Below are 16,432 nucleotides of genomic sequence, written 5' to 3' on the forward strand. Positions count from 1 at the left end.
TTCATTCTCCTCTGACTGTCCTATGAGGCTGCAATGAGTCCTCTGTGTGGACAGTGCTGATTGCCCTGTGCTGGTCTTTGCACCCTCTCAAAAAAAAAACAACTCCCTAGTAATACACACCAAACTGAGCATGTGCAGAGTGACTCCTAGGGTTCTGAACTATCAGCAGATGCATTGGGGACTGTGGAAGAAGGTTAGGATCAGAGAAGATAGGGTCAAACAGCCTTTTTACACAATGGAGAGGATTTTCCTCTTAGGTTCCACAGTGAGTATAACAAGCATGCTTTAATGCATGTATACCCCGGATCAGCCTTTTTCAACCTTTTCAACAAAGATAGCTAAAAAGATCAGTAGTGTCAGTGGGAGCTTATCTGAAAGGCAGAAGTTTCTCATCACTCAAGGAACCCCTATCAACCTCTGGAGGAACCCTGGTTGAGAAATCCTGCCTTAGATTGTATGCCCCTTAAGGGTTAGGGACTGATTTGAATGTACAATATATATGTAAAGCGCTGCATAAATTGATGGCACTATATAAGTACCTGAAATAATAATATACAGACTGATTTTACTGTTGTGGGATTAGCAGGGCCATGGATAAGGGAGCACCACCAGTCCTCCTGTAGGGGTCAGGAGTGTATTTACCACAAGGCAAACAAGGCATTTGCCTAGGGTGGCATTTTTTCAGGGGGACAGCACTGTCCCTTGGATGAAGGGACAGAAGAAGGGACACACGTGGCATGGGGGCCTGGTGGGTTTTGAGAGATGCTGCGGGTTGTTTGATGGTGTATGCAGAGCCCGACTCTCGCTCCTGGGGATGTCCGGAGCTGTGAAGGTCAGTGTCTTTCTCTCTCTCGCCATGGGGGATAGTGGCTGGTGTATGGGGGGCAGTGGTACTGGAAGGCTCGGGTGAAGGGCAGGGCTGCTCTTGGTCAATGTCAGGCTCTTTCTGCAGGGGGAGGGGGCGCCAATTTTTTATGTTGCCTAGGGCAGCACAAAACCTAAATACACCACTGGTAGGGGTCCCAGGCCAACAGGGGGGGGGGGGGGGGGGCAGGCAACTGGGTGAATTGGATGTGGGCAGGGAGGATGATCAGCACAGCTGGGGGGCAATTATTGGAACTGATCCCCTGTATGGCTTTCTCTGCAACAACTGAAAGTCGGCTTCTTCTCCTCTCCCTCCCGCTGGCTTTCATCTGCTGCAGGGGGAGCCATACAGGGGATCGGTTCCAGTAATTGCCCGCCTGCTGCACCCATCACCCTCCCTGTAAACCATACATTTCCCCCCTGCTGCACAGGCCTCCATGTGTGTGCACTCCTTTCCTTTCCACAGGCGACTGCAAGCACAAAATAGGATCCTTCAGAATGGAGAGTGGGGGAATAGACCAGTAAATATGTCATGTTTACTAGCTCCTTCCTGTCCTGAATGAACACAATGATTGATCGGTACTAATCACTCACTGTGTTCATTCATAACTGAAGCATAGTAAGCTTGTTTTTTTTTTTTGGGGGGGGGGGGGAGAGGCCCTGTCATGTTGGCTGTATGGGGTCCCGCGGTTTCTAACATCAGCCCTAGGGATTAGTAACGCTTTAAATATCATGCTGAAAGCAGAAGCCAAGCATTTGGTTTGTGGTTCTGGCATGATAATATTGACTTTAGTGGGTGAGTTTGACAGGTGGTGCCACCTGTCAAACCTGGCATGTCTAATTCAGTTTGCCACAGCATGTGTATAAGCCCCTCTGGCTGCCATGGTAGGTTTTAGGTGCTCAGATCAACCACCTGTTTTTGCCAGACATTTTCTGTCCATGTACATAAAGCCCAATAAATAAAATGGTTCATTCTGATGGTATAAGATTTTCTACGTTGGCATCATAATCTAAAATTCTTGTATTTATTGGTGTCTTCACAGGTGGAAGAGAAAACAAGATGCCCATCCTCATCTCCAAGATTTTCAAGGGACTGGCTGCAGACCTAACAGGTGCTCTTTATGTTGGTGACGCCATCTTGTCCGTGAATGGGGCTGACTTAAGCGATGCCACCCATGATGATGCCGTACAAGCTCTGAAGAAGACTGGCAAAGAGGTGGTGCTGGAAGGTAAGGCTCATGTTTGATCCTTCGCCCGGACAAGCCAAGAACAAGGCATTCTGACTAATGGAAGTTTGTGATAGAGGAGGAGCGATAAGGAGAAGATTTACTGGAAGGACATGGAAAAGTGGTGATCAGATCAGATATAGGATTGAGAGAACTAGCGTTGCAGGCTGTTTGGTTGCAGCTTCTCTCTCCCCCACCGTTAGGCCGAGGCCAGGAATTCTGATGATTCCTGCACAGCTGTTAAGAGGGACTTGCACATTCCAGGGATGCTGGGAGTGGAATGTGGGAGGCTTAGAACATGAACTGGCAGTACGGCCTAGAAGGAAGAAAAATATAAAATCTGCTGGCAATGTCTGTACAAGCTGTAAATATAGTCTGTTATAGATGTTAAATTATAAATGATGTTATAAAAACCCATATGTAAGATACGATCAGTCATAGTAACCTGTTCACTGAAGTCACATGAGTTATAGGCGAGTTATAGGCGAGCCCTGGCTTCTACGGGATATTTGGACATTTCACTTTTCCTGTCTGCCTTATTGAAGAGCTATTCTAGGGAAGTAGTGAGCTGTAAATACATAAATATTGCAGCTTAGCTAAAATCTGAAAGCAACTCCAGCTTACCTTAACCACTTCCATAGCGGACACTTTCACCCCCTTCCTTACCAGGCCATTTTTAAGTTTTCAGCACGGTCACACTTTGAATGACAATTACTCAGTTATGCAACACTGTTCCCAAATTACATTTTTAGCATTTTTTGAAACAGATAAAGCTTTCTTTTGGTGGTATTTAATCAACCCAGGGTTTCTTTTTTCCTGCAATATAAGCAAAAATATACTGAATATTTTGAAAAATACATAATTTTTCATAGTTTCTGTAATACAACTTTGCAAATAAGTAATCTTTCTTCATAAATTTAGGGCAAAATGTATTCTAGGAGTTCTGGACCTGGAGTGGGGTGGGAGCTCTGTCAGGTAGGCTGTACAGGGCCCGAAGTGGGGTGGGAGCTCTGTCAGGCAGGCAGTATGGGGCCCAGAGTGGGGAGGAAGCTCTGTCAGGTATGTCGTATGGGGTCTGGAGTAGGGAGGGAGCTCTGTCAGGCAGGCTGTATGGGGCCCTGAGTGGGGTGGGAGCTCTGTCAGGTAGGCTGTATGGAGCCCAGAGTGGCAAGGGAGTTCTGTCAGGAAGGTTGCATGGGGTCCAGAGTGGGGAGGGAGCTCTATCAGGTAGACTGTATGGAGCCCAGAGTAGGGAGGGAGCTCTGTCACGTAGGCTATATGGGACCCAGAATGGAGTTGGAGCTCTGTTGGGTAGGCTGTGTGGGTTGGGAGCTCTGTCAGGAAGGTTGCATGGGGTCCAGAGTGGGTAGGGAGCTCTGTCAGGTAGACTGTATGGAGCCCAGAGTAGGGAGGGAGCTCTGTCAGGTAGGCTATATGGGCCCCAGAATGGAGCGGGAGCTCTGTCAGGAAAGTTGTGTGGGTTGGGAGCTCTGTCAAGTAGGTTGTATGGGGCCCAGAGTGGGGTGGGAGCTCTGGGCCTGAGTGGGGAGGGAGTGTAATGACTAAGCACATGTTCGTGTGAAACGCGTCTACTGCTCCTCTGTTCTGTCTTGGAGCTGTCATGTTCTTATCATATTACATATAAAGGATTCCAATAAAGGATTTCATCCACCACATTGCTGTTTGTGCGGCCAACCATTCTGTTTTTCCATTGCATCTGGGGAGGGAGCTCTGTCAGGTAGGCTGACTGGGGCCCGGAATGGAGAAGAAGCTCTGTCGGGTAGGCTGTATGGGACCTGGAGGGGAGTGGGAGCTCTGTCAGGTACGTTGTATGGTGCCCCGAATGTGGTGGGAGCTCTATCAGGTAGGCTGTATGGGGCCCGGAATGGGGAGGGAGCTCCTTCAGGCAGGCTGTATGGGGCCCGGAGTGGGAGCTCTGTCAGGTAGGCTGTATGGAGCCTGGAGTGACGTGGGAGCTCTGTCACGCAGGCTGTATGGAGGCCAGAGTGGCATGGGCGCTCTGTCAGATAGCTTGTATGAGACCCGGAGTGAGGTGGGAGCTCAGGGCCTGAGTGGGGAGGGAGCTCTTTCAGGTAGGCTGTATGGGGCCCAGAGTGTGGAGGGAGCTCTGTCACGTAGGCTGTATGAAGCCCGGAAAGGGTTGGGAGCTCTATCAGGTAGGTTGTATGGGGCCCGAAGTGGGGTGGCAGCTCTGTCAGGCAGGCTGTATGGGGCCCAGAGTGGGGAGGAAGCTGTATCAGGTAGGCTGTATGGGGCCCAGAGTGGAGTGGGAGCATTATCAGGTAGGCTGTATAGGGCCCGGAGTGGGGTGGGAGCTCTATCAGGTAGGATGTATGGGGCCTGGAGTAGGATGGAAGCTCTGTCAGGTTAGCTGTATGGGACCCAGAGTGGAGTGGTTGCTCTGTCAGGTTAGCTGTATGGGGCCCGGAGTGGGTTGGGAGCTCTATCAGGTAGGCTGTATGGGGCCCGGAGTGGGGTGGGAGCTCTGTCAGGCAGGCTGTATGGGACCCGGAGTGGGGAGGGAGCTCTATCAGGTAGGCTGTATGGGGCCCGGAGTGGGGATGAAGCTCTATCAGGTAGGCTGTATGGGGCCCAGAGTGGGGTGGGAGCTCTATCAGGCAGGCTGTATGGGGCCCGGAGTGGGGAGGAAGCTCTATCAGGTAGGCTGCATGGGGCCCAGAGTGGAGTGGGAGCTCTGTCAGGTTAGCTGTATGGGGCCCATAGTGGGGTGGGAGCTCTATCAGGTAGGCTGCATGGGGCCCAAAAAGGGGTGGGAGCTCTATGAGGTGGGCTGTATTGGGCCCGGAGTGGGGAGGGAGCTCTATCAGGTAGGCTGCATGGGGCCCGGAGTGGGGTGGGAGCTCAATGAGGTAGTCTGTATTGGGCCCGGAGTGGGGAGGGAGCTCTATCAGGTAGGCTATATGGGGCCCAGAGTGGGGAGGGAGCTCTATCAGGTAGGCTGCATGGGGCACGGAGTGGGGAGGAAGCTCTATCAGGTAGGCTGTATGGGGCCCGGAGTGGGGTGGGAGCTCTATCAGGCAGGCTGTATGGGGCCCGGAGTGGGGAGGAAGCTCTATCAGGTAGGCTGCATGGGGCCCAGAGTGGAGTGGAAGCTCTGTCAGGTTAGCTGTATGGGGCCCGGAGTGGGAGCTCTATCAGGTAGGCTGCATGGGGCCCGGAGTGGGGAGGAAGCTGTATCAGGTAGGCTGCATGGGGCCCAGAGTGGAGTGGAAGCTCTGTCAGGTTAGCTGTATGGGGCCCGGAGTGGGGTGGGAGCTCTATCAGGTAGGCTGTATTGGGCCCGGAGTGGGGTGGGAGCTGTATCAGGTAGGCTATATGGGGCCCAGAGTGGGGTGGGAGCTCTATCAGGTAGGCTATATGGGGCCCAGAGTGGGGTGGGAGCTCTATCAGGTAGGCTGTATGGGGCCCAGAGTGGGATGGGAACTCTATCAGGTAGGCTGTATGGGGCTCCAGGATTTCCAGTAGCGAACCTGGTGATAGCATTGCTGGTACAAACCAATAATACATCTAGTAATAAACATGGGAATTTTGGGTGTTTTCACATCAGCAAGCACCAGGGGATTTTGTGTTTAGGAGGAAAGGTCCGCTTTAAGGTGATGTGAGTCGTGTGCCAGTCACCCCCCTCATTTATCTCCAAGGTGCAGACAGTGCAGGTAATGGGAGTTCGTCGGGCAGTCAGCGCTTACGACAGCCATTACTGCACTTAGTTTTAATCAGGAAATGTCAATTATATAAAATCGATGGAGAAGAGCTGAAGTGTACAGTTGTGTGCTGCTGTAATACCTCATCCTGACAGGCATGTATGACAAATTTTTTTTTGTTTGATAATCTGTAGAATTATTCATATTGCTGAGTTCCTTCACTGCATATGTCATTTCCAGGAGGGAGCTGTAAGGCTGAAAAAAGTGGCAAGAAAATGGTGAAAAATGCAGCAAAAACTAAGATGACCATGAAAGATTTTGTAGTTATTTCGGCAACTGCTCTCTAGTGGAAATAATTGGGTTGATTTACTAAAGGAGCAGAGTAAGTTCATTTACAAAGTGAATTAGCTTAGTGGATGAGATGACTGGATGCAGCCGCTGTTCACTTTTTTCAATCAAAGGCTGTTGGGTGGCAGGGAGCCGACAACCCTCTAAGCAAATTTCCTGATTAACCGTCCGAAATTTGTTCAGTGTATGGCCTTCCTATGGGTCGGTTCACACCACAATTTCTGCATTCTGGATGTGTTTCTGCATGTCTGCTTTTGATGCATTTTTGTTCCAGTGCCTTTTTTCGACTCTTTTTATTCATCTCAATTGAGGACATGTGAGGTCCGATGCATTTTTGATGGGTTTTGCCATACTCCATACAGAAAAAATGCAGCGTGTTCCATTTTTGTTGACTGCACTGGAACACACTGCACTGGCGGGAACTAGGACCATTGGAATCCATGTTAAAAATCCACTTGCTGAGCGTCCACGTACATCATCCAGCCTGTCCCAGGTTAGGGGTACGCATTTGTGTCTATCAGGCACAGAGGATTGCGTTCCTGGTGGGGAATCATGCAATCGCTATGTGATCACATGATCACACTGTCAACAAAGCTGTTATTAATTAATTTCCTATATAATTCCTATAGAGTGATGCTGTGATTGGCCCACAGCTATCACATGGTGCCTGGGCCAATCACAGCACCCTTAACCATGTGATTACCTGTAGCCAATCACAGATCACTTGCAATCACAGCTGTAACAGCAAAATGAGAAAACAAAATCCATGATCACCCCCCAAAGTAGTGCAGCATTACTATGATGACACTGAACAACTCTGATAAATGTATTATAAAAAAAAAGTATTTTTTTTTAAATGTTAAAACAAATAATAAAATGTTATAAGAGTTTGAAAACTGAATTAAAAATTATTCATTTATTTATTTTACATACAGTCACCAGTCAGTATCCCTGATCACCACCACACCAGTCATAGGATGACGCTGTACTGCACTGGTGACAGTTTTAAAAAAAAATTGTGAAAAAAAAATTATTTTCTTAATTTTTCAAAAAATTGCAACTGCAAAAACCTCTCCATGCCTCTTACTAAATACTTCAGACTGTCTTCTTTGCAAAAAAAAGGGTCCTATGGGGGATATTTGTACGGTCCTGGCATTTTAAGGGCCTGAAGAAATTAGATAAGCTGTCAGTACAGTATATAATTTCTATTTCTCAAGAAGAGACATGCTATCTTTTGCTTACCTGTAGTCATCTAAGGAGCATACACTGAGATGCGCATGCGTAGCTCTGTGTGTATTTCTAGCACAATAAGGCTGTGTCAGAATGACTGACTCCTGTGCGCAGAATAACATCAGTCAATCAAGAGGCAAAAAGCCTAGCACCCAGAAGTAGCTCAGGGAGAAAATGACAGCACTGGTGTGGAATGTAACCGTTGCATTGCTGGAAATTGGAGGTAAGTATTTTGCAGAGTTTGTGATACAAAAAATTGGTATCCAAAATGATATCTATAATAAGCTGTGATATAATAAACACCCTGTATATTGATACTTAAAAGTCCCACTTTCACCCTTAAAAGTCCAAAATTGTAAATAATAAACCTTTCTAGTGTCAGTGAAAATATAAAAAAAAACTCCAAAAATTATTCATCCAAGTTCTGATCCATAATCACCGTGTACCTCCAAGAATGCTGTATACCTCCAAAGGAAAAAAAAACTGGATAGTGTATTATCCTCAATATAACAGTGATTACATCATATTTAAATACATGTTAACCCAAAAAACTTTTTTTGTGAAAACAAAAAAAAACACAAAAAACATGAAAAACACATGAAATAGTGAAGCACTCTGTGTAGACTTCTATATACACACTCCTCTGTGGACACTCTGTGAACACAGCTATGTGGCTGAATTGCATCCCCTTACCCTTAGTAAGTAATAGAAGAGCCTCCAGAGATAGTATTCCAGTGGATCCTCACTTCATCCAACTTCTTTTGCAATTACCTTTTAAGGCTTTCCCTCCTTATGGAGGGTGTCAATGATGGTTTTCTGCACAACTGTCAGCTCAGCAGTCTTTTGCAGGCCATAGACGGGTCGAAAACCAGCCGTTTGAAAAAAAAAAAAAAACGAATGATCGGTTGTTCAATAGGCCGAGGTTACCACCAACGGTAAAAAAAAATGGCCGATTTTCGTCCCGTCTACAGCTGGCATTTAGTTACTTCTGTCCCTGCAGAGAGCTCCGCTATTATATTTGACATGAAAAAGTATAGTGGTTGCAACAATGTATCTATTTGTATCCATTTCGGATACAGATGGTTTATTCAGATACAAATAGATACATTGTTGCAACCGCAAGACTTTTTCATGTCAAATATAATAGCAGACTGGAATTCTTATTCTTTTTCTTCTTCTTTTTCTTCTTTTCTTCTTCTTCTTCTTGCAGGTCATGACTCATTTTTTATCGGTAAAAAGATCGGCCGATTTGCCCATCATTGCCGGCAAAATCGGCCGATCGGCAAAATCGGCCGATTATTTTCCAACTTCACCGATAAAAAAAATGTGCCAAAATCCCAAAAAACGGCCGACCAATTAACCCACTAACGGTGCAAAAATCGGCCGATTTTCGACTTGTCTACGACCTGCGTTTCCCATGATTGTGATTCCTACTGAACCAGACTGAGAGACCATTTAAAGGCTCAGGAACCCTTTGCAGGTGTTATGGCTTAATTATCTGATTAGAGTGGGACACTTTGAGCCGAGAATATTGCACCTTTTCACAATATTCTCATTTTCTGAGATTGTGGATTTGGGGTTTTCATGAGCTGTAAGCCATAATCATCACAATGATGACAAATCACGGCTTGAACTATCTTGCTTTGCATGTAATGAGTCTATCGCATATATTAGTTTCACCTTTTAAGTTGCATTACTGAAATAAATGAACTTTTGCATGATATTCTAATTTTTCGAGTTTCACCTGTATATGTAAAGTACTGCGTAAATTGACGGCGCTATACAAGTACTTGAAATAAATAAATATTAAACTTTTGTTTTTGGGCTTAATACCGCTTTAAATAGATGGTTTAGGTGAGTCCTCATCTTACATACTGTAGCGGTTAGTAAATTGCACAGCAATTGCAACATTAAAAGAGATTGCACAAAGAGCGTATTATCAGATTGCAATGTATGTGGCAAGTTTACAGTAGATTGTCTAAAAGATGTAGAGCCAGATTAAAGCATGTGGGCAGTTAAGGTGATTGTACAGTAATTGTATGGTCAGATTGTAATGTGTGTGGCCGGTGTAAGTCTGTCCCTGCCTTGCAGAAGCAGATGGTTAGTGCTGGTGCTTACTGTACAGTCATCCATTACTCAGAGTCAGATGTGTGTGGGAGAGCGGAAGAGCTGACACTTCTGCCCAGTGAACTGTGAACCACTTACTGACCTGACTGCACTTGGAAGAGTCCAAAGAATTCCGCCGCTGCCAGAAGCCAAGATTTAACTCCTTTGTAGATCAGCCTTATACAACCACATGTATAAATCTAGAGAACGAGAGTATATGTGTAGTCTATAGGCACTGGTCAGATCATTTATTTCACCCTCTATCCATGCATCAAGAAGTCTCCATAGAAAAGGGAGAGGGCCTCCAAATTTAACTTAAAGCGGAGTTCCACCCAAAAGTGGAAGTTCCGCTTTAAAGATTGGTCCCCTGCTCCCCATTAAGGACAGGCACCTTTGGGGAGCGGGTACCCGAAATTGATAGGTACCCGCTCCCATGTCCGCTGCGATCGCCTAGGCGATCAGAAGCGGAAGTTGTCCTCCTACCCTCCCTCCCTGTAGTCTTCAGGTCCCAGAAGACTACGGGATCATTCAGAAAGCACAGCGCTACTCACGCATGTGCAGTGGGCACCCGGCTGTGAAGCCGCAAGCTGTCACAGCCAGGTGACACACTGAAGATGCCGGTGCCTGGAATACAGGACAGCCAGTGAAACGGGCTGCGGCGGGGGCACTGCAGGATCGTGGGACAGGTGAGTGGCTGTTTTTTAAAAGTCATCAGCTACAGTTTTTGTAGCTCCTGACTTTTATTTTTTTAGAGAGTATGTGGAACTCCACTGTAAAGTCATTGTAAACCCTCACTTTGCAAAACAACCCATTCAGTTTAACCTCTTCCCGATCGCCCTATAGCAGAAGTACTGCTACGGGGGGCCAGGGCTGCGCACAATCACGTATATAAACGTGATTTTTGCATTTCCGGGTAGGGGTCGTGCACGCACCACCCTACCCACGCTGCCATTGGCGGCTACAGATGTCAATCACCAGGTCCCAGCTGGAAATTCCCTACAGCACACGGAGATCGCCGAGTATCACTGACAGGGGAGAGACGTGTGTAAGCAACACAGGTCTCTCTCCTGCCAGCAGTAACATGCTGCTGTGTATTTCTCTGCACAGCAGCATGTCTCCCTAGTAAAACACACACAGCACACACAGCAAAACAGAACACAGTTAACCCTTTGATCGCCTCAGATGTTAACCCCTTCCTGCCCAGTGTCATTAGTACAGTGTCAGTGCTTTTTTTAAGCACTGATCACTGTATTAGTGTCACTGGAGATGTCAGTGGCAGTTAGTCAGTTCCCCGAACTGTCAGAATGCCCATCACAGTCCCGCTATAAGTCACTGATCGCTGCCATTACTAGTGAAAAAAAAATGTTTTCAGTATATATACCGCCATTTTTAGAAGATATAACTTTCATGTAACCCAATTAATGTACATGTATTGAGATTTTATTTTAGCAAAGATATGTAGCAGAATACATTTTGGCCTAAATTTATAATGAAATTTGATTTTTGAATTTTTTTTTCACTGGATATGTTTTATAGCAAAAAGTCAAAAATATTGTTATTTTTTCAAAATTGTCGGTCTTTTTTTGTTTATAGTGGAAAAAAGTAAAAATACAGAGGCAATCAAATGCCATCGAAAGAAATCTCTATTTGTGTGGAAAAAGGACATAAACTTCACATGGGTGCAGCGTTGCATGACCGCGCAAATTGTCAGTTAAAGTAACGCAGCACCAAATCGCAAACAATGGCCTGGTCAGGAAGGGGAGGTAAATTCTCTGGAGGGCAAATGGTTAAAATATAATTGAAAGGCAAAACCTGCCCCAACTGCACTAGGGCTCCTCCCAACGTGGCTTATATGTGGGCACCGATTCAGCCATGACATCACCACAGGAAGGCTCTAACTAAAAGTAGTACCTAGCACTTGATGACACTGCTGTCTATAACCAGGCACTATGCTGGAACAATATAACTATCCTAAAGAGAAATCATGCTGAGAGTATTAGATTTAAACAATATATCTTCCTGGTCACTGCTATTCGTGATGTAACAGTCATCAATCAAAGCTAGCAAATAATGTGACAGCGCTGGTCTTCTCTAAAATCAGGACCAACAATGTGCAATCAATCAATTACCTCCCTATAAAAATGTGCAACTGAGTCTATAATCTACTCCAAAACCAGGGGCGAACTGACAACTCATGGGGCCCCCAGGCAATAGGGGATCATGGGGCCCCTGTGTCCTTGCCCAAACTCAAAAAAGCCTATAAAAAAGGTACCAGGGGCATCTCATGTGGCCCCCTACTGACCCCGGGCCCTCGGGCAGTGCCCCTGTCCAAAACTACCCTATACTCAAACCATATAAAATGTGATAACCACTCACTAACTAGTATAAAGTGTAAAATGCGCTTCAATTATCTCCACTATTCAAGTGTGTGCAGAAAAAAATCCCTAATACCATCTAACATCCCCCACTCTGCCATGTATCAATAAATAAAAGTGTAAATGCAAATAAAGTGCTACATATACTGTACATATATAACAAAATATCAATGTCATATAATATCTCCTTACGTTGTGCAAAATAATAGCAACTAGTGCAAATAGTGTCCAAATAAAGTGCAAAATAATTCTAAAATGATATAATGTCCGTCTCATATGTTAGACACTACACCCGTGCAAAATAAACTTCTTAGATCTTCTTCACACCAGCAAACTGTGCTGTTCCACCTCCAAATGAATTGAATGATATCACCTGAGCCATGTGCTGGTCAGATCATAAACCAGCTATACCACATCTTGCTCTAGGAGTAACGCTCTGCAGTGCCGTAATCCTGCTATCTCGACTTCTCCAGGTAAAAGTATTTCTCATTCACTCAAGAAAAAAGAAGAGGGGAGCTTCCACGGCGTATAACAATCAACTGATTTATTAACCAGTTCTGCGCCGCCCTACAGCAGAAATACTGCTACAGGGTGACACGAGTGAGCAAAATCACGTATATGTACGTGATTTTGCAGTTCCAGGTAGGGGGCATACATGAGCCGTGTGCACGCCCTATCCTAAAATGTCTGTTTTGCCGCATTTGCGTTTATGTGCGTTTGCATTTGGAAGCGTTTTTTTAAAGATAAGCAGAATGCACTGAAAAGTGGTAAATTATTAACCATTTCAGACTGTTTCAGAGAAATACAGAGAGTAGAAGCAGAGACAGCAGTATGTGTTGAGATTAACTTAGGTGTGAGTTGCTCATTAACATTTCTTTTGTTTCAAAGTGTGGGAAAGGTGTCTGGTGGAGGGAGTCATTAAGGCCACCTGGCAGGGGGTCTTCATGAGGAATTTGAGGTGTGAATGGTCATTAACATATCAAGGATGTGAGAGGCCTGAGGTGTTTATTGGTCATTACAATGTGTGACAAGCTTGGTAGGAACATCCTGTGTTCAGTGTTTTGTCCATCTCAGTATCTTGAAAACGCTTTACATGCATTTTTCATGCTGAAAAAAGTCTCTGGACAGCATCGGGAACTGGAAGAGTTAAAAAAAAATTTCAAACGCAAAAGTTTATAAATGCGATTTGCCGTATTTAGCCGCGCTTACAAGCGTTTTGTGTTTGAAACGCTGATAAAATGCTGATCGCAAGTTTTCTGTGTTAAAAAAAAAACAATGTAAACTCAAATGCCTGTAAATGACTGTAAACGAAGATGTGTACATGGACAGATAGGAAAACATTAGGGAGACTTCAGGGGCTGCTGAAAAAAACGCTGAACAGCTTCTAATTGTGAGCTCCATTAGAGTTCCATTTGTTTTTCTGTTCTTATGAATTATTTCATGTTCAGTAAGAAACTGTTCCATTGCTAATTAAAAAAGGCTGAAGAAAAGAAGACTTTGACCTTACAAGAGTGGGATGACTTTCCATATAAAAATAGTTGTGAGATGAGTAAGTGCGGTTATTGCAACCAGATTGTGTGCGTTCTCCACTTCCAGCTGTTGTTTGATCAGTGTCACACCCACAGAGATTCAAAAGAAAATTAAATGAACCGTTGACATGCACAGGAAGTACCACCAATCTACCATGAGCTGGTGGCATTCATCAGACATAGTTGGTATACCCAGAACCCAAACCATAAGGACCCATTGACATGTAACGGGAACCTTCACTCAAAACATAGCATTTTCTCTCTCATTATCCTTCCTCCTCCACTTTTTTAAAGAAGTTGAGCTTTCTATAACCACTTGAGATTTTACTCCCTTCGTGACCAGGCCATTTGTTGCTTTTTAGCACTGTGTTACTTTAACTGGTAATTGCACGATCATGCAACACTGTACCCTAACAAAATTTATATCATTTTTTTCACACAAATAGAGCGTTCTTTTAGTTGTATCTGATCACCATTGGGTTTTTATTTTTTCTATATAAATGTAAAAAAGAACTAAAATTTTGAAAAAAAAACAATATTTTTTACTTTCTGCTGCACAAATATCCAGTTAAAAAAAATTCTTCAAGAATTTTGGCCAAAATATGTTCTGCTACACTGAAGAACAAGACAACCAGGGACGGAAACTTGGGCACTGCCCGAGGGCCAGAGGTCAGTAGGGGGCCCCATGAGAAGCCCCTGGTACATTTTTCATAGGCTTTTTTGAGTTTGGGCAAGGACACAGGGGCCCCATGATCCCCTATTGCCCAGGGGCCCCATGAGTTGTCAGTCCGTCCCTGAAGAAGCTACCATTACGTACTAATATGACTTTAAAAGGTACCACACCAAATTATATATATAAATATTCATGTTTATTGTACAAAAACTTTAAAAGATATTAAAAACAAGACATTCCAACAGCGTAAGTGTCAAAAAGAGCTGAAGTTGGTATAATTAGCAATTTACAAATAAACATAACCCCAGATGGTCCCTCTTCAGGGAGAGCTAATACAAGGTTCGAAGAATTACAAACAAAATACAAAATCAACATCATCTCAGCACATCCAAGAACAGGTAAATATGATCCCTTAGTTATACATATAACAAACTAATAAAAATAGTAATATTGCTTGTCATGAATGCACAAATGCAAACAGTCTGGGCCAAAAGAGCAGAACTGCAACCACTGCGTGGTGAAGAGATCAGTCCCACCTTATAGGATGTATAAATTTGGAAGGAGGCGGATGAAATATACCCTTTAAAAGAAAAGAATATACAGCCGTGCTCAAAAGTTTGCATTCCCTGGCAGAAACCATGACATTTTGGCATTTATATTGAAAATATGACTGATCGTGCCAAAAAACTGTCTTTTATTTAAGGAATCATATGGAATGGGATCATATGAAGCCATTTATTATAACATAGTTGTTTGGCTCCTTTTTAAATCATAATGATAACAGGTATCACCCAAATGGCCCTGATCAAAAGTTTAGATACCCTGGAATATTTGGCCTTGGTACAGAAACACACGGTGACACACACAGGTTAAAATGGCAAGTAAAGGTTAATTTCCCACATCTGTGGCTTTTTAAATTACAATTAGTATCTTTGTATAAATAGTCAATTCGATTATAGCTGCACTGAGCAGGATAGATACTTAGCAATGGGGAGCAGAAAAGAACTGTCAAAAAACTTGCGTAGCAAGGTAATGGAACTTTATAAAGATGGAAAGGGATATAAAAAGATATCCAAAGCCCTGAATATGCCAGTCAGTACTGTTAAATCACTTATTAAGAAGTTGAAAATGCAGGTATCTCCTGATACCAAGCCAAGGTCAGGTAGACCAAGAAAAATTGCAGCCACAACTGCCAGAAGAATTGTTCGGAATTCAAAGAAAAACCCACAGGTAACCTTGGGAGAAATACAGGCTGCTATGGTAAAGGACAGCATGTTTTTTTCAAAGAGCTTGTTACGATGGTACTTGATCAAAAATTAGCTGCATGGTCGAGTTGCCAAAAAGAAGCCTTTACCGTGCCAATGCCACAAATAAGCCCAGTTACAATATGCCTGACAACACCTTGGCAGGCCTCACCAGGATTTTGTATCATTGATGCAGTAAAGGCTTCTTTTTGGCAACTCAACCAGGCAGCTAATTTTTTTTTCAAGTATCTTAATATTGTGCTCCTTGAAACAACCACACTGTCTTTTTCCAGAGCAGCCTGTATTTCTCTTAAGGTTACCTATGGGTTTTTCTTTGCATCCCAAACAATTCTTCTGGCACTTGTGGCTGCAATCTTTCTTGGTCACTGTGGCTTAAGAAGGTGAGCTTTCTTTATTATTTATTTTTTATTTACTTTTTTTTTTTAATTCTTTCCTGACGCCATTCTCACCAAGAGGTGGTGGTAGAGGGACACTGGGCACAGGTTTTCACAGGTTATCAGAATATAGAGGAAATCATTACTTGAGCCTAACTGGCTTGTGTTCAGCAGCTTACCACAAAGGTGGTGACCTCTCAGGAGAGGACGTTCAACCAAATAGAGAAATCCAAGGGGTCTGCATATAAACCGTGGAATACACATCCACACAATCAGAAAGAAAATTTTTGTACTTCCTTCATTATGCTTGTGCCTATATTGTCAGCACTAACTAGTGGCCACAACATGTTTCTGTTTCCTGGATGAGGTATTTCCACAAAAAAAAAATAATTTTGGCCACTAGTTGGCGCTGCCGATATAGGAACTACACACACTAGAGAAAATACGGCAATTTTCTTCAGGATCCTGAAGAAGCCACGTGATCGTGGCGCAACGCGTCGACGTATTTCCGGTCATAGGGGTGACGTACTTCCGGTTCCGGGTTCGGACGCCATCTTGGTACACCTGAGTATACCCATAGCACATGGGAAATTGCTTCTCTCTGTTGGAAGACATGTGAGTGCGGTTTTGTCATTTTAACCTTGAGTGCATTAAAATAGTGTTGCACTATGGAGGTCTGTTCTTCTCTTGCATATGCGCCCTGTTTTGAGCCCGTATTGTGAGGGAAGGTATGTGAGAGGAACCCATTGCTTGGAGGAG

The 16,432-nt window shown here is 44.3% G+C and overlaps 1 protein-coding gene across 2 annotated transcripts in view; it reads left to right on the top strand.

Annotated features, from left to right (window-relative positions):
• SNTA1 (syntrophin alpha 1) overlaps nt 1-16,432 on the top strand; it is a 91,873-nt gene that overhangs the window by 51,481 nt on the left and 23,960 nt on the right. For both annotated transcript variants that reach the window (XM_089673238.1, XM_089673237.1), the window contains exon 2: nt 1,908-2,093. In XM_089673238.1, coding sequence (XP_089529364.1) covers nt 1,908-2,093 — 186 coding nt within the window. The remainder of the gene's footprint in view (nt 1-1,907; nt 2,094-16,432) is intronic.

This window comes from Staurois parvus, unplaced genomic scaffold (assembly GCF_062004578.1).
Source record: "Staurois parvus isolate SC_StPar_1 unplaced genomic scaffold, SC_StPar_1.0 ptg000137l, whole genome shotgun sequence".
Lineage (NCBI taxonomy): Eukaryota > Metazoa > Chordata > Amphibia > Anura > Ranidae > Staurois > Staurois parvus.